Source organism: Dermacentor albipictus, chromosome 10 (genome assembly GCF_038994185.2).
Source record: "Dermacentor albipictus isolate Rhodes 1998 colony chromosome 10, USDA_Dalb.pri_finalv2, whole genome shotgun sequence".
NCBI lineage: Eukaryota > Metazoa > Arthropoda > Arachnida > Ixodida > Ixodidae > Dermacentor > Dermacentor albipictus.
The window spans coordinates 18,848,835-18,870,972 of NC_091830.1; the positions used below are offsets into that span (position 1 = coordinate 18,848,835).

Consider the following 22,138-nt stretch of genomic DNA (forward strand, 5'->3'; position numbering starts at 1 on the left):
CGAAACGATCATCAAGACCGACTGATACAGTAGCAGTAGAGCATCATACACAAACACACTAAAAGGCAAAAAAGGGTAACATTAAGACAGAAGCTTTTGTAGAGGAAAAACACTCAGCCCAAAGTGATATACCGTCCGGCACGGTGCATCTGTGGAGCTGCAAGCGAAAATTTTCTTCCTTTTCGAACACATTGAAGGTTCTAATGCTCTCAATGAATTTTCTATTCAAGATCTCTTGAAATTCGGTGCTAGTACCTTTAAGACAATTTTGTTGGAGATAAATTTTCGAGTGGCAGCATTTTTTTACTTTCTTTTGTTTTATGGGGGGATGGGGGTGGTGAGAGGAGAAGGCGAATAGAGATGGGCGGGGGGGGGGGGGGCAAGGGACTGTTGCCATGACCAATGGATAATGACTGTTTCCAAACCACAATAGGAGCTCCTTCGCATGTTTTGTTTAGTTTCGCTTTCTTTTTTGGTCACCGGGCCAACCTAATATAAAGCCAAGTATGAATGCCGTGCCACACGGTCTATCTCAGTCTATTTGCGTGCGAGCGGGTGAGTAACGACAGCGCGTCACAGATGTACCCTATCCGTGCGTCAATAATACAGGCACGAGAAAAGCACGCTGCGGAGTCCTTAGCCAGGGCTCCTCGCGTATACGGTGGTTTGGTGCGTGTATCATGGTGCGTGTAGTATCATGGCCCACTGTATGCCACGCATGCCTGTGCGCGGCGGACCACAGTCGCGCTTTGACATGGTTCGCGTGCGGATTCGCCGAGAGTTGTTGTACAAAAGAAAAAAAAAACAGAGAGGGAAAGGTGCGGTGGCGTTGGCGTACAACGCGGTTTATGTGATAGATGGTTTCGATGGCTTGCTCGAGCGTGCGCGGGAAACCGTGTGGACGATGAGGCCTACGGGACGTTGTGATGGTAAGAATGTTTCATTTCATTTACTGTCAGTGCCTCTCGGTGTTACACAGAGAGGAGTGGACGCAACAACACAGGACAGAGTTACAACAGATAATCGTGTAGCCATGATCTGAGCAATGAATTGTCTGTGATGGAGACGATGGCAAATTCTTTTTCCCGCGAATTGACCTCCCCCATTATTCAGAAATGCATCTGAACTTGAAGCCCATGCTCGATTTGATCGAAATGACGCCTGGACTGCGTTTCCTCCGGCGCGTTCAAGACAGGCGTCGAATAGATCAAGTCAAGCATGGACTATTCTGAATACGGTGGTAAGTGGCCTGCTTGACTGAGCACCTCGGTTGGAGCACGTTTTGTCAGCCACGCCTCCATAACGCTCCATGATACTGAAGTAGCTTTTCCAGATGCGGCTTGACACGTGGCAGATATTTTGGTGTGTGTAACACCAATAATTTTCTTTTTCTTTACCTGGTATTTTCGATGACGTATAGTACATATCGCGTTTTTAAGGTTTCTAATCTTGTGAATAAACCTTCAGTTCAAACACCTCCCAGAATTGCGTATCGTGCATAGAATGCGGTGTCCCGGGTGCTTCTTGCGCACATATGTGCTATACCTGTGCATGGGGCGACTTCCTGAACATTTGTGTGTTTTTTGTTCACCAGGCAGATGACCTTTATACAGGTACAGCTGCGTGAGCGGCGCACGTACTCTTATATCACGCGCATGTTCATGTTTCCACATATCTCCCATACTGCGGCAACATGTGCGGGCATTGGGCGACCCAGGAGATAGTGCAGGCTTGATCAAGATAGGCTCAAACGCGAACAGTTCAGACACCACGATAATCCGCCGTTGCACTTCTCCGTTAAACGGCATCTGTAACAGCGAATTAAGATTATGAAACGTGTACTTGGGAAACGTGTACGTGGACTACATACTGCAGAGCGATCACATTTCGCCCTTCCATGTACTTACGTCGTGATGAGTGATTTCCTGTTTGTGCTTCAACTTAAGCTGATAGTATAACACACAGGTACGAGAGAAGGCGGGGGTGGGGGGTGGGGGGTTGACACTGCGCGGCTTCAAGACAGGAGTGAAGGCGTTTGGCTGCGATGAGCTGGATGCATGTGCCGAGAGCCACGTCGAAGAAGAAGCCAGCGGTGTCTGAAGCAGTCCACGGTCTACATATTACCTGCTGTTCCTGCGTTTGCGAGTCCCGGACTGCGTGACGGACTTCAAAGGAATGGCCAAGAGTGCGAGCCAAGCGGTGACCGGCTGGGAGAGCGGCTTCGTTCTACAGGTAAGACCAACCTTAACAATCTTGCACGCCCATGATTGAACGTTGCACACCCATTACTCTTTGGCCCCACCTTTGGGCCCCTTTACCCACGCTGAAACCCGCGTCAACATTGAAACATGTTACCATGGCCACAGATCGAACTCTGCGGTGCGTGTTCGTGGAGAGTTTGTCAAAAGCACGAGTTCAGTGACATGTGGCACTGCCCCGTTACATTGCAGATTTGTTCATGTTACACATCATCGTCATAATCTTCATTTGTCAGTGTCTGTCGTTTGTCAGCGTCCCGAGAGATATTGCTATGGTAACACGTTTCGCGAGCCTTGCAGCAAATTAGCCTGTCCAACATCATCAGCATCCCCGTAGTTCCTTAGTGGCTATGGTGTGAGGCTGCTAAGCACGAGGTTGCGGGATCGAATCCCGGCCACGGCAGCCGCATTTCGATGGGGGCGAAATGCGAGAACACCCGTGTACTTAGATTTATATGCATGTTCCGGAGTCTCCTACTACGGTGGGCCTCATAATCAATGAGATCGTCCTTTTGGCACGTGAAGACTGATAATTTGATTTAATTTAACAGCTTCATCACTGCCCTGATTTTTCGTGTTTAACGTCAAATCTTCGAGTGGTCCTTTTAAATCACTCCGAAAGCGCTGGACAGACGGCTTAAGGTAGCAAATACAAGAGGCTGGGCTTGATTATTCAAATGAACTGGCTGGAATGTAAATACTGAGACCTCATGATCACATATCTAGAGTTGGCTTAAATATTAGCGACCATGAAGCCTAAACACAACCTCTTCAGTGCTGTCGCAGTGATCTGAAACGATCAGCAAATAATTCCATATTACCAGTTAGTGAAATGAGCGGAGGTCATTGGTGGTGCACCACCTTATACGCACACTTATACGAACTCAAAGACTAACGTGGAGCTAACAGGAGCCACTAAACAAGGAGTTCAGCTATCAACTGACTTGAAGAATCGAAGAGAGTTCAAACCAAGACATACGCATGCCCAAAAATATCACATTCACTATTTTGGTTCAAACTATTTGATTCCTGAAGTACGATGATATTACAGTTGTGTCTCTTCTCGAGTGGCTCCTGTTGTTGTCGTGTTAGTTTTTGTGCCTTTTGCTGCTCGTGTATAGGATGCCATGGCATATTGCGCTCTATATTCGCTTGCGAAAAAGAAAGAGAAAAAAAGAGGCCATATCTTTTTTTTACACATGCAGTTATTACGATTGTACAACCAGCCTATACAGAAGTTTCGTAACGTATGCGTGCTATATATGTCGAGACCGGTTAGATACGTTTTCCGATACGTTAAATGTTCAAAGGGCACGAGGTCCAGGAAAACTATCAATATCTGCTCCCTTAAAGGGGCACTAACGAGAAAAGTTAGATGATCCTAGCCTGCTAAATTATTATTTAAAAACGTTTATTTTCATTAGTTTCAAGGAAAGAACTTGATTGCATACTCGAAGACGAAGTGAAGGACAGACTTTTATACTTTAAATATCGCACGCCTGCGAGGGTACTTGAATATGACGGGTTGACTATGAAGGTTTGGTTGTTAAATCAAATGGTATAATTGTAGTTTTAATTTACAGGCCTTCCTCCGGAAAGATAAGCAACCTTTTGTCGTATTTAGGGCATACACTCCAGTACATTGCTAACACTAACAACTCGCTTGCTTTACTCGGTGATTTTAACATTGACATTAAATCAGGTAGTGTGGCGTCTAGAGACCTATCAGATATTTTGTCAAGTTATAATTGCGAGAATGTAATTTCGGCACCGACAAGAATAACTGAAAATACTCAAACTAGTATTGACTTGTGTTTTACGGATTTTCTATTCTCTGATGTTATTTCTGGTGCACTGGCTTCTGATCTCAGTGACCATGTTCCACTTATTTGCTATCCTACCTATTCATAAATATGAGTTAAATAATTGAACAGAGCATTCTTGTTACAGAAAATATAATGAGAAAACATCGAGCCATTTTTACGAATTAGCCGTTCAGTTGGACTGGTCTGACGTATAAAGGAAACAAACCCCAGCGTTTGTTATTATATATTCTTGAAAAAACCTTTAGCGATATACGAAGTTGCTTTTCCACTGACTCGTCGTACTAAACACAAAAGGTCGAGAAAGCCCTGGATAAATATGGAACTATACAAAAGAATTGTTCACAAAAAGAAACTTTTCGCCAAGTTTTTACAAAGTGGAGATTTAAACTTACTTCATGCTTTCAAAGTAGCGAGAAATAATCTAAGTTCTGATGTGAAGAAAGCTAAGCAAGAATATTATAGCAAGGTGTTCTTTGAGAAACATATCCCGGAGCAAATATGGGAAGTTTTCAATAAATTGCGTTCGAAAGCCAACCCATCAATACCAAACGAGATCAAGATCGACAGAACGGTTTATAGCGGTGCCTCTCTATCAAATAAATTTAATGATTACTTTCTCACTGTATGTGCTAATAGCAATATTACCTCTACCGGTCCAGACCCTACTCACTATCTGCTTAATTGTTCGGTAGGTTCACTCTATATCGAGCCGGTGACGCCATTTGAGATACAGAAGTACGTGCCACAACTAAAGAATAATTCTTCTACTGGAACTGACGATATTAAAGCGGAAGCAGTGAAAACTATTACTAATGTAGTTGCACCCGTCCTGGTGCACGTATGTAACCTAATGTTAGAAAAAGGGATATTTCCGCAGCAGTTAAAAACAGCAAGGGTGTGTGTCATTCCCAAAGCCGGGAGTCATAATGATCTTAATAATTACCGCCCAATCTTATTTCTATCTGTTTTTTTCCAAAATTTCAGAAAACGTTATCGTGAGCCGATTAACATCTCACCTCACTAAAACATCAGCAATAATAATTGATCAGTATGGTTTCCAGAAAGGAAAATGCACTGAAATGGCACTTATCAAAACGAAAAACAAAATTATTAGTAATATTGAAAATAAGTTTATTACACTTGGGTTATTCCTAGACTTCAAGAAAGCGTTCCGTTCTATTAAACTTGAAATATTATTACGTAAATTACCGATTTATGGAATAAGAGGTATTACTCTGGAATTTATTAATAGCCATTTATCGTCAAGAATATAGTGCACAGTTGTAAACGGTGTTCCATCTGCTTTTGGCACAATATGTACAGGTGTTCCACAGGGTTTCATTTTAGGGCCCTTAGTTTTTCTATTTTACATTAATGATATTATCAATGTACCTGGTTCAGCTGATATAGTTCTGTATGCAGATGACTCTAACATATTTTTCTCCGGTAATGACTTCTTGAACACTTTAGCAAATGCAAACAAATATTTGTCTGAACTATCATTATGGATACATGCCAATGAGCTTCAGCTAAATGTAAAAAAAAAACAAAATTTATAGTGTTTAAACCTAAAAATAAGATCCTAACCTTCGAGCCTGTCCTCAGTTTCAGAGGAGAAAACAGTGAACGTGTGAGATCTACACGTTTCTTGGTGTGGTCTTCAGTGAGCAGTTAACCAGCACAGAGCATATTAATCACTTGCGTTCCAAGATATCACACTCAGTCGGACTAATGCATAAATTAGGGCTTCTTCTACCAACCTGGCTAAAAAAACAATTATATTTTACCCTTATACAGTAACTTCTCCACTACTGCTTATTTGTGTGGGGTAGAACAACGTCTACAAACCTCAACTCCTTATTTATATTACAAAAAAAGCAATTAGAGCAATCCGTAATGTTCCCTACACTTTGAGTACACGAGAATGCTGGCGACCACTGCGCCTTCTTAACATATATAAGTTAATAACACTTCGACAGGCAATAGATGCTCATTGCTTGATCCACAGGAGACCTAACCTTAGCTTTTGTTCAGTTGCACGGCCTGATGCTGTTTATGAACTCCGATATGTCTCTCACAAAACTGCTGACGTTAGAACTAACTATGGGCTTCAGGACCTTTGAACGTACCGTTATAGCTTTCTTGAATGACAACAAAGATATCGAAACGCTAATACACGAGTTCCCAAGTAAAATACTTTACAAAAAAAGAGTTATCGATCTATTACTTAGGTCATAACACACAACTTATGCCTACTGTAGTCTTAGCGTGGCAGATCATTTACAACATTGCTAGATAACCGTGGTTTACTTATTTATTTATTGTTGTGTGCTCTCTTTCCTGTTTCTTTTCACAGCTGTAATTTCAAAAAAGTACTATCTCGAAACATTTATATACTGTGCAGAATTGTGGATGTTCTTTCTTTGTGCGATTTTAATGTTAGTTTAGAAGAGAGCTTGTTGTCTCAAATGCACTGTTTGTCACCACAAGGAGGATAGGCCTCGTCAGGCATATACAGCCTTTAGCCTCACTCCTGACGTGGCGATGTATGTTTGGATGCTGCATATAACATTGAAAAAGAGAATTGAAAAAGAGAATAAAAATATATAATATATATATTAACGTGACGCTTCTTTTCGAAGCACGAGGGATGCGGGGCGGCGTTGTCACCTTATCTATGCCCGACGACAACATTCTGCGGCAGCACAGAGAAAGCTACGCGCACGCGTTCGCACGTGCAGATCTTCTATTCTTTTGTAACTACGCCAAGTAGTGCCGACGTTTCGCTGGCGGTTTACAGGACTGCAGGAAAACCAGACGTGGACACCAGAAAGGCAAAACTCGGAACTGTAAGCAGCGGAAACCATTTTCCTAAGCAAAATTATTTATTTTGTTATGAAATAAATCTTGAACTAAAAAAAATTAAATAATAATTGGTACGATTTGTTGTACGCTACGTACCTTCCTATGTACGCTAGGTTTTATGCTACGTGCGCTACGTACTATACCTTCCAGTTGCTTGCATTCGCGGACTACATGCAGATGCGCAGTAATGTGTGCTTCGGCTCCGTTGCTTTGGCTGCGCTACCACGGAAAAGTTGTTGCCGGGTGTAATAGGCTGAACAACCACCGCTCTGTAAACTAGCATGGCGTCCGCGTTCCGAACGCACGCACGCACACACGCAGATGCAGAGCGACTTTCACGTCGCGAAATCCGGCGTGCGTCGTCAGTGTGAACTGAAAGTGCGACGCAACGTGTGTCGCAGCTCCGAATTTGCATCGAAACATAAAAAAATATTTATGATATAAAAGTCACCTCGCGTATACCTGGTTCGAACAGACAACACTTTATATGCCGATTTTTTTCTCTCTCTTTAACCAGTAACTCATCTTTTTTTTTTTTGTCACGTCGTGCTATATGCCCGTTCCCCGATCAAGGTGAGCTAGGAGTTTGTACAGCTGTTGCACGGGAACCTGACATCGTGGTGTTCCAATGTCGCCTGCGCGAATGCCACCGCAAAGATGTGTACCTAGGAAGCGAAACGCTACTGGAGGAGCGAACAGAGGGCTCTTGGGTTGTTGTGACGCTGTATTCCAAGATGGTTGTCTCGAGAGGTCAAAATATAGACATTACCACAATCTTTAAAAGAAAAAAAAAACATAATGAAGGAGCTGTTGTTAAGTGTGTGTTTGGTGACTCTCTAGTTTGACGCGGAAACTGCGTTCGCCAAAGCACACATAGACCGCCAGCATGTGCAAGCAGATTATTTTACGTCGCTTACATAGCGTTTTCATTAAAATTACTATTAGTCAAGCTTTGAAGACCCTGCATACGTAGTCGGACTTAAAACTCCTTAAACTAGGTAAAGTAGTGACACTCTCCTGCTCCGCTTTCACTCCTCCTCATTTCTCCTCTCTTTCACGGTCCCTCCTCGACCGTGGCGCCGCCTACACTGCTCGAGCGTAGCAACGGCGCCAACATGCGCCCCTCTCCACTCCGTATAGACGCTTCTCGAGCAAAAATGGCGCTGATGCACGGCGCAGGGCCCACGTGATGCTATTAGGCCAATAGCGACGTGGCGTCGGCCTCAGCCAGAGCGTTCGAGGAGGAAGGCGGTATTCTTCAAAGCGTGGCAGAACTTTACGAAGTTTAAGGGGCTTTAGTGGGACTCAGTCCAACTCAGTCGGAATTACAGTGTTCTAGAAGGGGGCAGTGGGCTCACTGTCGTATCCCTGCGCCGCTCCGCCGCGGCGCACTCAGCGTCGATTTCCCGCATACCCGCCAGAGTCGCTGCCGCATGTTTCACCTGGAAAACTTCTCTTGCCTCGTGTTGCGGTTGTGGTGGCGCGCTCTGTACAGCACGGTTGGTTCGGCGTTGTCGGCGCTCGACTGCAAATACCGCCGGCGTTGTATGCGTCGCAATATCTCTCTGTGCCTGTGCTATGCTTGGTGCTTGGCTCAATGTGCAGTATGTGTGCTCGTGAGAATGCCTGGCCGCCGTCGAAATTACTGTTTCGCGCCCGTGTGCCGGACTGGATACAGTCGTGCGAAGGATGCACCAAAGGCGTCTTTGTTCAGCGTCCCACATGATAAAGAACTGCGAAAGGAGTCAACAGCGACTGGGCTGCCTGTCACAATCTCAAGCACTCTTGAGCTTCTTTCGTACCTTACAAATTTAGGTTATTCGTATCTTATGACATCCCGGCTTAGTCAGGACCCTATTGAGAATTTGTTTGGGATTGTCAGACAAGTCTCGGCCTGTAATGATCATCCGACGCCCACCCAATTTCTCATTTACAGTTTAGTGAAAACCGTGAGATATGGTAATGCGGATCCATGTGCCGTAGCTGCCTTGCTAAACACACAGCAGAGCAGCGCAAGTTGCTCTCCCAGCAACAACTTAATTGTGGGACCAGGTAGATGCTCTCATTGTTTCGAGGAATTTACCAGGCGCCGAAGTAGTGTTGTCTTCGGTCGATCACGACCAGCACATAGAGAGGAGCGACTCTCGGATAACTTACTATGTGTCTGGATATGTCGCACGAAAGTGCTTAATGAAAACCAACTGCCAGGATTGCATGAATGCGCTAACCGTGTCGTCCGAAGATGAGAATCCTGGGCTTGCTGCGTTGACACTGCATGCACAGGGATAGAGGCGGCCTTCTCTACCCACGTGGAACACTTTTTTCGTTTGTAAAAATGCTTGAAGACATGTTTACTGAATGCTTCAGCAAAAAACGACTACATGCTGATAGCATCTTGGATGTGCTTAGTCTGGTGAAAGCAAAGTGGTCGCACAAAATTGGTTGCAGTGAGCATTCAGCCGAACTCACCAAGAATGTAATAAGCTTTTATATTAGAATGCAGCCCCATTTTTTTTACAAAGGGCATTAACTCGGAAAAACACGAGAGAAGGAAAACAGTCATGCACAGGAAGATCGCGAAAACTTCCTGAGGCGAGCCTGCAGGTGCATGTTTATATCAGTTTGTAAACATCTCCACTTATAAACGTTCAGCCATCTTGAGCCTGATTTTTCTGGTCCACATTCCTTCCTCGTTTCTTTGTAAATAAACATTGGCTAAACGTACGTGCATTTTATATTTCCTTTCTATATGCTGTGTCGTGTTAACAGTGCGAACGATGTCATGCATATAAATCATGAGCTTAACACTCGAAAAAGCGATTTTCCTTTGTAGCGCGCATTCCCGTTGCAGGCCAGCGATTACGAAAAAAAAAAAGGCAATGCTAAAATTCTCTCCAATATGACTGCTGCATTAGCGAAACCACATTGCACATTTTAATAGCAGGAAATAAAAGAGGATCGTCCATCGCTTCGCGCCCTGTATATGCGTTAATAGCCAGGCGCGTTCATCCGCGCTTCCGGTACAAGACATCGCCTACGCTCGGTAGATCAGCCACAGCGGCGGTAATTATTTTCTCTGTACACTGATAAGAGGCACCAGAACAAGTATCGCGCATTGCACATCGTGAGTGTTGCATTTCTTTCGGGAACTGCAGCAATGCGCGGTACCCGCTCTACTCCGACATGGCAGCGAGTTTCAGGTGACGCTGCGAGCCGCGCCACCTGTCGGCGGCGACACGAAATGCGTCAAGCGCCACCACCATGTGAGCGCACTACCTCCTTCTAGAACACTGTAGTCGGAATCTTGACGTAGGTGGCCAGACCTTTAAAATGGCGCGGGGCTTTGTCGGGCGTCGGCCGAAGTACAACAAACAGCGCAGTGCCTGAAGGCCAGAGTTCAGAAATCCTCGTCCGACGACAGTCTGAATAAATTTGACCGCTGTCACGGCAGTTCTGAAAGCGTGCCGACGAAAGGATGGCTATCTCGGGCTGACATTTACACAAGGTAATTGCGGTCTCAAGCTGCGGTCGAAGTATGCGCTTGACTTCGTCCGCATATAGGGCCTCTGACGTGGGTTATCTCTACACGATGAAGTGGCGCCGAGGCACTGATTACTCGGGCCAATATGTGCGGAATTCCGAGGTTCCTGGCGTACTTGAACCGGAGGCATTTCCCGATTCCTCAACAGCTGTGGACACGTTGTCGCTTACGTGAGCGGGCAAAAGGCATCCTCAGCGTAGCTGACGAACACCTTTTTTTTTCGTCGACCGTAGGACACGTAGCCAACGCATCTTGAATGTAAGTACGCTTCTGTCGAAGTGTAGACGCCAGTAGGGCGAAATAATTTCGGCGGTGAGCTGGCACGGGTGACTCGGGTATTCGCCGAAGAGGTCGTCGACCTCCTCTTTGAAGGAGTGCTGATGTAACACATTTACGGGTTCTTTTCCCCGTATTCGCCTTTAGTTGCTGTCGTGAATTATTTGGTGATTTAATAGCTTGCAAAAAAGAACAACAACGGGTTAAAAAAACGCTTCTTTGTTCTCTATTCTTTTTTCTCTCACGGACAAGAAAGATCGCGGAAGGAAAACAAAGCTATGCTCCTTGTAATACGAATTTCTAGCCGGAGGTTATAGTAATGTCACGCGAAGTATACGTGCACATCAAACACCTGTGCCTATACATCTGCAGGGAACAACAGTGCACCTGAAAACTCCCTGGATCTCAAGCACTCTTGTGATGCAGAAGGGAAAACATTCGAAGTTAATTAATAATAATAATATTTGGGGTTTTACGTGCCAAAACCACTTTCTGATTATGAGGCACGCCGTAGTGGAGGACTCCGGAAATTTTGACCACCTGGGGTTCTTTAACGTGCACCTAAATCTAAGCACACGGGTGTTTTCGCATTTCGCCCCCATCGAAATGCGGCCGCCGTGGCCGGGATTCGATACCGCGACGAATTTAATTACAGGATATATATATATATATATATATATATATATATATATATATATATATATATATATATATATATATATATATATATATATATATATATATATATATATATATATATATATATATATATGTATATATGTTTGCAGGTGTGCGACATGCGTTCAGTATGCGCTGCAACGCTGGATAGATCGATGGATGGATCGATGTTATGAGCGTCCCCTTTGAAACGGGACGGTGTGTTGCTCCATCAAGCTCTCGCTATTATTCTGCCTAATGTCCTATCTAGGTTAAAAAAGGAAAAAGAAAAAGAAATAAAAACGCACGATGAATTCCCATAACCAAATTTTTTTACCCGCTATTGTGATCTTTGTTTTTGTCGTTTCCCTACTTTTCTTTCACTTTCAATCGCCTCTTACTAATCTCTATAGCAGCCATGTTTACTTTCCCCCTGCTCTCGCTGAACCTAAGCGCTTTAAGGTGTCCAGTGGTGCCTAAATCGACCGCTGTGCCGATATCTTCACGTTCTAATAAAGAAATGCTACATCGTTTCCTTAACTTTACCGCCGCAAGTACATGCTTCTTCTTCCTTTATATATCTCCCTTTATAGGTGCGTGTTCTAAGGCATCCCGCTTTCACTTCGAAAAGTAATGAGCTTCCCCTTGAGTTACCATAAATTGTTTCTTTCCTGATTTCGTTTCTTCCTCTTAGGTAATTACTCATGGCAGGTTTTTTTTTTTTCCATTGCCGCCACCCATGAGATTATTTCAACCTCTCTGACTTTCCGCTTGACGTTCCTTGTTGCTTTGTTGCTCACCCTAGAGGCCGCATACTTGCTGGTAAACTTCCTAGTTATTTTCCTCCACTGTGAATCAATGTTTTTCCTGTACAGATATCTCAACACTCTCCCAGCCCTTTTACTTTCTTCCATATTCATCAGCCGTTCCTCATAATCAATTTTACTGTGAGCTTCCCTCAGTTCCCTCACGCTCGAACCGTGGCTGGAACACCCTCTCCCGACCGAGCTCGTTGCTGCAAACGGGTCACGCTGGGGTGAGCAAAAGTTGAGATCGTTTTGCCATTCCAGCAATGCACATAGTACCGTGTTTCCCTTCGTGTAACCCCCGGTGGTAGCGCAGTGGTTGTGGACTTGCCCTGCTCAAAGCTAGTGGTCCCGGGTTGAATCGCGCCCACGGTGGCCACCCTCGGACAGGACTGGACAGGAAAAAAAAAAGCTTCCTGCTCATCAGGAGTACGTATGACGCGTGGCCTACTCATTTGGGAGCCGGAGAGAAGCTGCTGCACGCGCGCTCGGGCCCAGTGTTGCCACGTCGGGCAAGGCGTTGAAGCCCAAAGCTAGAGAAATTGTAGCCCAAATGTAGCCAAAAAAAAAGAGGAAGAAATTGTAGCCAAATATAGCCATTTTTATTTGCAGTTTCATTCGTATATACATTTTCACATCCGACTGCACTCTTGCACGAAATTACACCCTATGGGTTGTGTCTTGCCACACAATAATAATCGCCGTATGTCTTGCCCGCATTTCCTTTCTTTAACGCTGCGAGCCCGGTACTTCCACGTCACGAACGATATGGGCGTTATCAGCACGACATAGCATTTCTCGACAGGAAAGCAGTGAGCGTAGCGTTTTCAAGAGAGAAAACACAAGCAAGACAGATGACCACAAATATACAACCCAAAGGGTGTACATTTGTCTAAGAGCGTACAGTTTTAAGATTGTACACTCGCGTGGGTTAGGGCGCCACGCGTAGCCCAAACAAAGCCAAGTCGCATATCTTCAGCAGCCCAAATATATAGCCACATGGCCAACTCGCCCAGGTCGACGCCAAATGTTTTTTTTTTCTGTAGCCCAATTTGGCTATACATATAGCCAAACCTGGCAACACTGCGCTTGTCGGAAAGCAACGACGTCACTAACGGCGCCGCCAATCGCGCGCCTCTCTCTCTCTCTCTCTTTTTTTCTTGCGCACGCGCATGGGGTTGCGCCGGAGGAGTTTTCGGCTAGCCATACGCAGCTTCGCTGTAAAATGCCACAGAAATGCTGAGAATCGTCTACTAATGCGTAAGCTTTTTTTTTTCGGCTCCGGAAAAAGCGGTGATTAGACTAACATGAACCAGCAAGACAAATACGCGAAAGCGAAGTAACAGCCAGCCAATCAATCATGAAGACTTAATAAAAAAAAACATCTTCGAATTTCTGCAGAATCCTTTCGACTGCTGTCTACGTGCGTGTTTGAGCTGTGGCATTTCATACGAACTTTCTCGCAGTCAGGTCATGATTTTCTCCTCAGCCCCCTTTTTTCGCATTTATATTCGCTGCGCAGCATGGAACATTGCTTAGTTGAAGATCAGCGACTCGTCGTTCGTGTTCCTCCCCTATTTTCGCCGACTTTCGCTCTGTTATGACTTTCAAATGTACCAACCGCAGCCAGCTTCAACGCCATAGTTTATGAGTGAGTCTGCTTATGTTTTTCTATCTTATTAATTCAGTAATAAAGCTTTGAGAATGTGCCGATTTCCTTCGTGTTGAACGTAACGGATCGCGAAATTTATGAACTTTAAAAAGAAATCTAGTTATTTCGGCTATTTCTAGAAAATCTACCACCACTCTTTCAATAGATTAGGGCTAAAGCGCGATCAACGTTTACAGCGCACGAGCAACGAGCGAGTCTTTGCATGTTCTTTTGTTTTTATTTTTAGGCTGAAGCGAAATCTGAGGCACCACTTCAGTTATACCAGATGTCATATGCTGGCCTTTCTGTAACTTCATTGACGATTTGGAGAGGGGATCTTTCTTCGTTTATTTTTACTTCTCGATTACCTGTGTGGATTTTTTCCAAGGCGCGCACAGCGCCAGGGATTTTGAAGGTCATTGTCTTGGCGTTCCTGCTTAGCAGATGGCACAATCTAGAAATATAACAGCAACAACTGCATGCGCACTGGCAAAAGAAAAAAATAACATCGTTTCAATTCACATTTTGCCAGTATGAAGAAATCTACCGATTTCAACCGATTTTGCAAGTTCGAATGTACAGCGATCTTTTTTGAAACGCTTTTCAACTTCGAGCGTGACTAGTCGTGGCAAGTTAGCGCCACCTGGGAGAGCTGGGAGAGCACTCCCAGGAGCACTCCCAGGGAGAGCATTTTATCTAGGAGGGCACTCGATGCAAGGCTAGCGCCGCTAGTTGTAGCTCATGCTAAGCATAATAATAATAATATTTGGGGTTTTACGTGCCAAAACCACTTTCTGATTATGAGGCACGCCGTAGTGGAGGACTCCGGAAATTTTGACCACCTGGGGTTCTTTAACGTGCACCTAAATCTAAGCACACGGGTGTTTTCGCATTTCGCCCCCATCGAAATGCGTCATGCTAAGCACGATAGTACGTCTGGGAAAACGTGCAGTTCTGCCAATCATTGAAATGACGTTAAATGACGTAAAGCGATAGAAACAAGTTATTTTCGTATGTCGTAACTAATTCGTCGTGGGTTGAACTTCTAATTGACCGCATCGCGATAATGGCAGCATGGAAAAATAAAACGCTCGCGTGCCATGCTTCGAGTGCGCCGTCAAAGACAATGGAGATGGCCAAAGAAGGCAACTCGGAGCCCCTCCTCTGCTGCGTTTTTTGTAGCCTTTGTGTTGCTTGGGGACCAATCCAGCCGTTTGGTACGGTCGGTCGGTTTCCAACCATTCGGTCAATCAATCAATGTATCAATCAATCAATCAATCAATCAATCAATCAATCAATCAATCAATCAATCAATCAATCAATCAATCAATCAATCTGTTAGTACACAACATTGGAAAGACTGTAATTGATACCGCTGTCACAAATGGAGCAACCCTTAGTGACTTGCTTCGAAGCCTTCCCATACTACGGCTCGTACATGCCAAACTTCTTGCATCCAGCGCGATTAAAAGAAAAAAAAATAATTCTGGGATTTTACGTACGAAGACCTTGATCTGATTACGAGGCACACCATTAAGGGGGGGACTCCGGTTTCATTCTGACCACCTGGGACTCGCTTTACCATGACCCGCACACGAGCGTTCTTGCTTTTCGCTCCCCCCCCCCTCCCCCACTCCATCGAAATGCGGCCGCCGCGTTCGGACTGTTCACTTGTCCTCGGCACAGTGCATCTGTGGCAATGCTTCTCTTCAGCAGGTGCTGAGAACGAACCTCGGCAGGGGGACTTCGGTGTAATTGTCTTCTATATCTATCACAGATTTATGCCTGTAGAATGAGCTAATTCTGTCGATCGGAGCGCAAATTTTCATAGAGCTTATGACACGTCAAACAAGGTCTTTCCGAAAATTGGAATCCATAGCTCCACAGGAACCGCTCGATTCACCGTGACCTTATGACGGGAATGTTTATGACCACGCTGCGACCTGCTTTTGCGAGTCCAGCTGGCTTACAGTGTGCAGCCTCTCCGTCCCCGAAAAGCCAGGGTATGTCTAGCTCAAAACCAATTAACGCGCTACGCAGGTGCGATTTAAGGACAAATCAGGCACTGCCTGCAAAGTTTGTTTCTAATTCTCATTGCCATTTCTATTCCACCACTGTCACAATTTTTTCCCGAGAAGTCACTTGGTTGAATCGAATGAAGCAATTGACTTGGTGACTTTACAAATCTGATATGCTAGGTCTTCTTTCCGCACCACGTACATTTTCATGAAATTTCTTGAGCTGGAACTTTAATTACGCTCCATTACACTTGAGCGGAGGTGTAGAGCAAGCGCTTCATTTTTTTCTTCAATTAGGTTTTCATTGTTGCAAAAGGGCTTCAAGCCTACTAGATATTTCGAAGGCGAAGTTTGCCGTTGTCAAATTAAACGCAAACAGGACAATTCCCATTACGAGAAGACGCGAACGCGCAGGCGCAAGAACATGCACGGAAATGCAAGAATCTAATCAATGAATTTTCTTTAAAGCTGCAACTAATATTTCATTATACAGATGAGTTTGTCCCTGGTAAAGTTATACACCAACAGGTAACACCTTATCACATTGAGCACACTGTCTTTTATTTTGCTGCCATCACTTGAACTTTCCTGTGCAGCATCCCATTCACCATCGAGGATTTTTGTCAACTGGAAATGTGGCTGCAATGTGGTTTAACCCATGCATGACTTTACATGTTATAAGATTCTGCTGTCCATTACCTGCTTACAGTGTTGAACAATTTCCTTAATCTTGGTCGATGTGGACTCACGCGTGCAAAGCACATAAGGAAGAAAAAGAAGCAGCAGACGTCGCACATGAACCCTTAAAAGGTCCGGTCGTGAGTCTTCTAGGACCTACGGTGCATATTTGTGCTGAAAGTTTTACAAAACTTTGTGTTCATGAGAAACCTGCCATATCACCTTTCTTTAACGGCACTGATTTTTAGCGCTTTAGCCTCCTGTGGCAGAGCAGACGATGTTCCACAAGAAAGATTGAGCTACTGAGTGTTTTCACTAATTACACTAGTTCACCCCTTCCTGAACTAATTACGTTTTTATTTAGCCCCTTTAGAGCACATTCCCCAATTGCGAAGTTGAATCTTAACAGGTAAGCTAATAATATTTCCTAAGCGGAAATCATGTGCTTCACATTGGTTTGGAGAAGTTATGTTCCCAAATTTTTGCAAGAAGCATCATCATCATCATCATCATCATCATCATCAACCTGGTTACGCCCACTGCAAGGCAAAGGCCTCTCCCATACTTCTCCAACAACCCCGGTCATGTACTAACTTCTTAATCTGATCCGCCCACCTAACTTTCTGCCGCCCCCTGCTACGCTTCCCTTCCCTTGGGATCCAGTCCGTAACCCTTAATGACCATCGGTTATCTTCCCTCCTCATTACATGCCCTGCCCATGCCCATTTCTTTTTCTTAATTTCAACTAAGATGTCATTAACTCGCGTTTGTTCTCTCACCCAATCTGCTCTTTTCTTATCCCTTAACGTTACACCTATCATTCTTCTTTCCATAGCTCGTTGCGTCGTCCTCAATTTGAGTAGAACCAGAGTCCTTGGTAGAACTCTTTTCGTAAGCCTCCAGGTTTGTGCCCCGTAGGTGAGTACTGGTAAGACACAGCTATTATATACTTTTCTCTTGAGGGATATTGGCAACCTGCTGCTCATGATCTGAGAATGCCTGCCAAACGCCCCCCAGCCCATTCTTATTCTTCTGATTATTTCCGTCTCATGATACGGATCCGCCGTCACTACCTGCCCCAAGTAGGTGTATTCCCTTACGACTTCCAGTGCCTCGCTGCCTATTGTAAATTGATGTTCTCTTCCGAGACTGTTAAACATTACTTTCGTTTTCTGCAGATTAATTTTTAGACCCACTCTTCTGCTTTGCCTCTCCAGGTCAGTGAGCATGCATTGCAATTGGTCCCCTGAGTTACTAAGCAAGGCAATATCATCAGTGAATCGCAAGTTACTAAGGTATTCTCCATTAACTTTTATCCCCAATTCTTCCCAATCTAGGTCTCTGAATACCTCCTGTAAACACGCTGTGAATAGCATTGGAGAGATCGTATCTCCCTGCCTGACGCCTTTCTTTATTGGGATTTTGTTGCTTGCTTTATGGAGGACTACGGTGGTTGTGGAGCCGCTATAGATATCTTTCAGTATTTTGACACACGGCTCGTCTACACCCTGATTCCGTAATGCCTCCATGACTGCTGAGGTTTCGACAGAATCAAACGCTTTCTCGTAATCAATGAAAGCTATATATAAGGGTTGGTTATATTCCGCACATTTCTCTATCACCTGATTGATAGTGTGAATATGATCTATTTTTGAGTAGCCTTTACGGAATCCTGCTTGGTCCCTTGCTTGACAGAAGTCTAAGGTGTTCCTGATTCTATTTGCGATTACCTTAGTAAATAGTTTGTAGGCAACGTACAGTAAGCTGATCGGTCTATAATTTTTCAAGTCTTTGGCGTCTCCTTTCTTATGAATTAGGATTATGTTAGCGTTCTTCCAAGATTCCGGTACGCTCGAGGTCATGAGGCATTGCGTATACAGGGTGGCCAGTTTCTCTAGAACAATCTGTCCACCATCCTTCAACAAATCTGCTGTTTCCTGATCCTCCCCAGCTGCCTTCCCCCTTTGCATATCTCCCAAGGCTTTCTTTACTTCTTCCGGCGTTACCTTCGGGATTTCGAATTCCTCTAGACTATTTTCTCTTCCATTATCGTCGTGGGTGCCACTGGTACTGTATAAATCCCTATAGAACTCCTCAGCCACTTGAACTATCTCATCCATATTAGTAATGATATTGCCGGCTTTGTCTCTTAACGCATACATCTGATTCTTGCCAATTACTAGTTTCTTCTTCACTGTTTTTAGGCTTCCTCCGTCAAGAAGCATTGATGTTTGATTACCACTTATCAGCTCTGTCGAAAACGGGGCTAATGCGTCGTGGTAAATCGATGCATTGTGCCACAGGTTTCGAAGACGTATGTCGTATTTATAGAAATTGGCGCTAAGGAAAGAATTTGTGCCAATAAAGTACTGCATCATTATCTGCTAGGTTTCGATTTCGCAATAAAACCATGTGCTCTGAAGTGAATTACAACAATGATAATTAGCAATTTTTTACTTAGCCAACAGCGCTTTGTAGTTGGTCTCGCAAGTGGTGTTCTCCTCAGGCTAATACAGCTGATATACAGGAGACCTTTCAAAGCCGATTTTCAGTAAAATAGGTTCTATATAGTATACTGATGTTTAGATTTTACGTTTCTACAACTACCCGCTTCGTGGCCTTTCTGCTGTGGTTCGCAGAGGCGCCATAGTCGAGCATCATCATGACCTAATTTACGCACGGCCGTAATCATGCTTATCGTACTTATGATTTCACTTATCGCAGGCCAAGTGCAAAGTAGGAGTGCCTCGAACGTCACTGTCCAGTGGTCGGGACCATGGGAACCTTCTTCGGCCACGCCTTGCCCGGAACCTTCCTGTTCATTATGGGAAGTTGGTGGGCCTTTTTCGCCTGGCGCAACTACGTCCGCAGCAGGGAGAAAAAGCGGCACTACGTCTGCCGTTGCTCGTACCCGATACCCTGTCTGTCTCAGCGCTTCAGCTTCGAAGGCATCGCTAAGATTGTCACCTGCTCTGTGGGTATTGCCAACGAGGTGGCCGCGGGCATAGAGAGCGGCTGCTTCGTTCATATGGACAGCGCTCAGCACATCTCCATGTACTTTTTCTATCTGCTCAGCGGTGTCTTCGACGTCATGACCAACGTCCGCTTCCCTTTCCCGCCGTACACCGACTACGCGGTGCTCCTGCTGGCCGTCACCGTCGAGGGCCTGCTGTTCCACTTCCACCTGCACGGAAGAGCCCAACTGGACGTTCTGGTCCACACGCTCCTGGTCTACACCATTGCGGCCGAGGCGGCCTGCATCCTCGTCGAGATGTGTCGACCCCGAAGCGTGCTGGCATCCTTGGGTCGCGCGTGCTTCTGCTTGTTGCAGGCAACGTGGTTCTGGCAGATCGGATTCATCCTTTACAGCCCGCTACCCGAACATCCGCCATGGGATGTGCACAGCCACTCGGACATGATGCTGGCCGCCAGCGTGTTCACCTGGCACATCGTGGCTGTGCTGGCGTACCTCGGCGCTTTGGGCGCCGTGGCTTGGGCCGTGAACCGAACGTGCGGCAGGTGCTGCGAAGATGCCTCCGCGGTGCTTCAAGACGACGATGACCTCTGCCAAGCCCTTGTTAAAGAGTAGCCGATGAAGTTTGCCGGCCGGGAGCTGTCCGCGGGTCTCGGCGCGCCGAAGCTCAGTCGCAGGGGTAATTCTCCGTATGGCTGCCAGTGGCTGTTTTCGAGCAGACGCTCTTTCGACGCTAGCGCCGAGGTCCCCTTCAGTTACGGCCCTAACAGCAGGGCGACGCAGAAGCAAAATGGCGGCACACGTACACGATTGTTTACGTTGTCATAGCAACAGGAACAGCAGCCGCACGGTGCCTCCTCTCCCAAACGTTTTTCTTTTTGTTTTTATTATGCCCACCCACTCCGCTCCCTTTCCCCCGTGCCGCGCACACCGCTTACTTTGTTTTTTGCTTTTACTTGTGCGCAGCGCGTTGTTTTCTTTTTTCTCAATCGCGCGCGCTGCGCCTCGCATTGGCATTGCTAGCGAATTGGCGCGTGGTGCGCCTTGGGCTATGCGTTGGCACGCACGCAGTCTTGGATGGATGGATGGATGAAAAACTTTATTAGGGTCCTTTAGGGCGCGCCCTAGCGCGCAGCGGGCCGCTCCCACGTCGGGACAGAGAGGCCGAGCGTCTCCGCTGCGTCGCGGGCCCGTTGGACAGCCCATAACTGTTCTTCGAGGCTGGGGCTGTGTAGGACAGCATACAGTCTTTCCCATACTTATATTATACCAACATGTACCGGGACATTGGACTTGGATGGTAAAACTATATTTGTGCAACAGATGTAGGGAAGGCTTTAAGCCTCCCCACCTAGACGACGGCCACGAGTCCTTGGACCCTAGCGCCGGTTTCGGCCAGTCGGACGGTCTTCAGTTGAATGTCCGGATCGGAGCTGAGTAATAAGGTCTCCCATTGTTCTAAACACTTTATTCTTCCCTCAGAGGGAGCCTGTGGGCATTCCCACAGAATGTGATTAAGATTAGCCCTGGCTTTACATAAAAAAAATTTCCACTTCCAACACAACAGATCTTTGGCCTCGCTTTATTGACTTCGTTTCCGAAAACATTTTTCTTATAACGTGGTGTGATACACGCTCAAAAAATGAGCAAAAGGGAAAGGTGCATACCATTTACAAGAGTACTAAACACAAAAGTTCACAGACGGTGAAATAACAAAAATGGAAGTGCTAGAAAACGCGAATGCCGTTTCATGTACACACACGTATAAAAAAACAAGATTTTTATATAATGCTCTCAAGACCGGAATGTAGACGAGCTTCTGATATATGCACTAAAATATTGCACATAACTGGACGACGTGTATGACATAGTCATGACAACTATAGAAAGGGAAAACTCACTAGTAAGGGCAAAAACAATGACACGCACAATACCTAAAAAGTAGAATAAAATGCTAACATTATTTGATTGACAGACATAGCAAAAAAGAGCTTACTTATAAACCTGCACGAAACTATATGAAATGCGTTACGTGTTCATTACTACTGAGCAAAATGAAAAAGGCATGGCAGAACAACAATCACATTGTACTAAAAACTGAAATACACATTATCACATTATCTTGCACTTGGCCACAACTTGAGTAACGGTGGCAAGGGGGAACAGAAGGCAGTCGGCTTTTGCAGCAGCACACGGAAAACATTCGCAGAAAGGCGTATTCCTCAATCAAACACCTGGTGAAATAAGCCAACAACACGACTTCTTGTTCCCCCGTATGCTATGCTTAGCAGTAAAATTGCTTCACTTAAGTCGTACCTACTAGGCACTCCTTTGTATAATAAACACGAACTGCACAAATTTGCATGTAGGACACTTGCAATGCTCATGCTTTCCAGAAGAAAAAAAAAGCGTATCATGCCTACACATGAAAGTTGTTCGCGCGGTTTTCCCATCGGCGATTACTGAGATAATACACAAACACAAACAGTAATTTTTCAGCTGTTGGTACGTTTGTAGAATGTGACACACATAAAAAGCACTAAGGGTGGAACGGAAAGCTGGGCAAGTTACTGAAGTTGCAGAATGAG

At 45.2% G+C, this 22,138-nt stretch overlaps 2 protein-coding genes across 6 annotated transcripts in view; one reads left to right on the forward strand and one right to left on the reverse strand.

The window, feature by feature from the left end:
* The window catches only part of LOC135911492 (serine-threonine kinase receptor-associated protein-like), a 100,619-nt gene that overhangs the window by 51,565 nt on the left and 26,916 nt on the right, over positions 1–22,138 (reverse strand). The gene's annotated exons all lie outside the window — the stretch shown is intronic.
* On the forward strand, positions 2,057–20,610 carry LOC139050715 (transmembrane protein 45B-like). 5 transcript variants are annotated; one of them, XM_070527378.1, is made up of 3 exons: positions 2,057–2,232; positions 19,301–19,550; positions 19,652–20,610. In XM_070527378.1, the coding sequence occupies exons 1-3, from the start codon at positions 2,058–2,060 to the stop codon at positions 20,163–20,165; spliced, it is 939 nt and encodes a 312-aa protein (XP_070383479.1). In that variant the 5' UTR covers position 2,057; the 3' UTR covers positions 20,166–20,610. The 5 variants fall into 5 exon arrangements, with proteins under 5 accessions (XP_070383479.1, XP_070383480.1, XP_070383482.1 ...); XM_070527382.1 differs by lacking the exon at positions 2,057–2,232 and adding an exon at positions 13,778–13,880; XM_070527379.1 differs by having other exon boundaries at positions 19,301–20,610.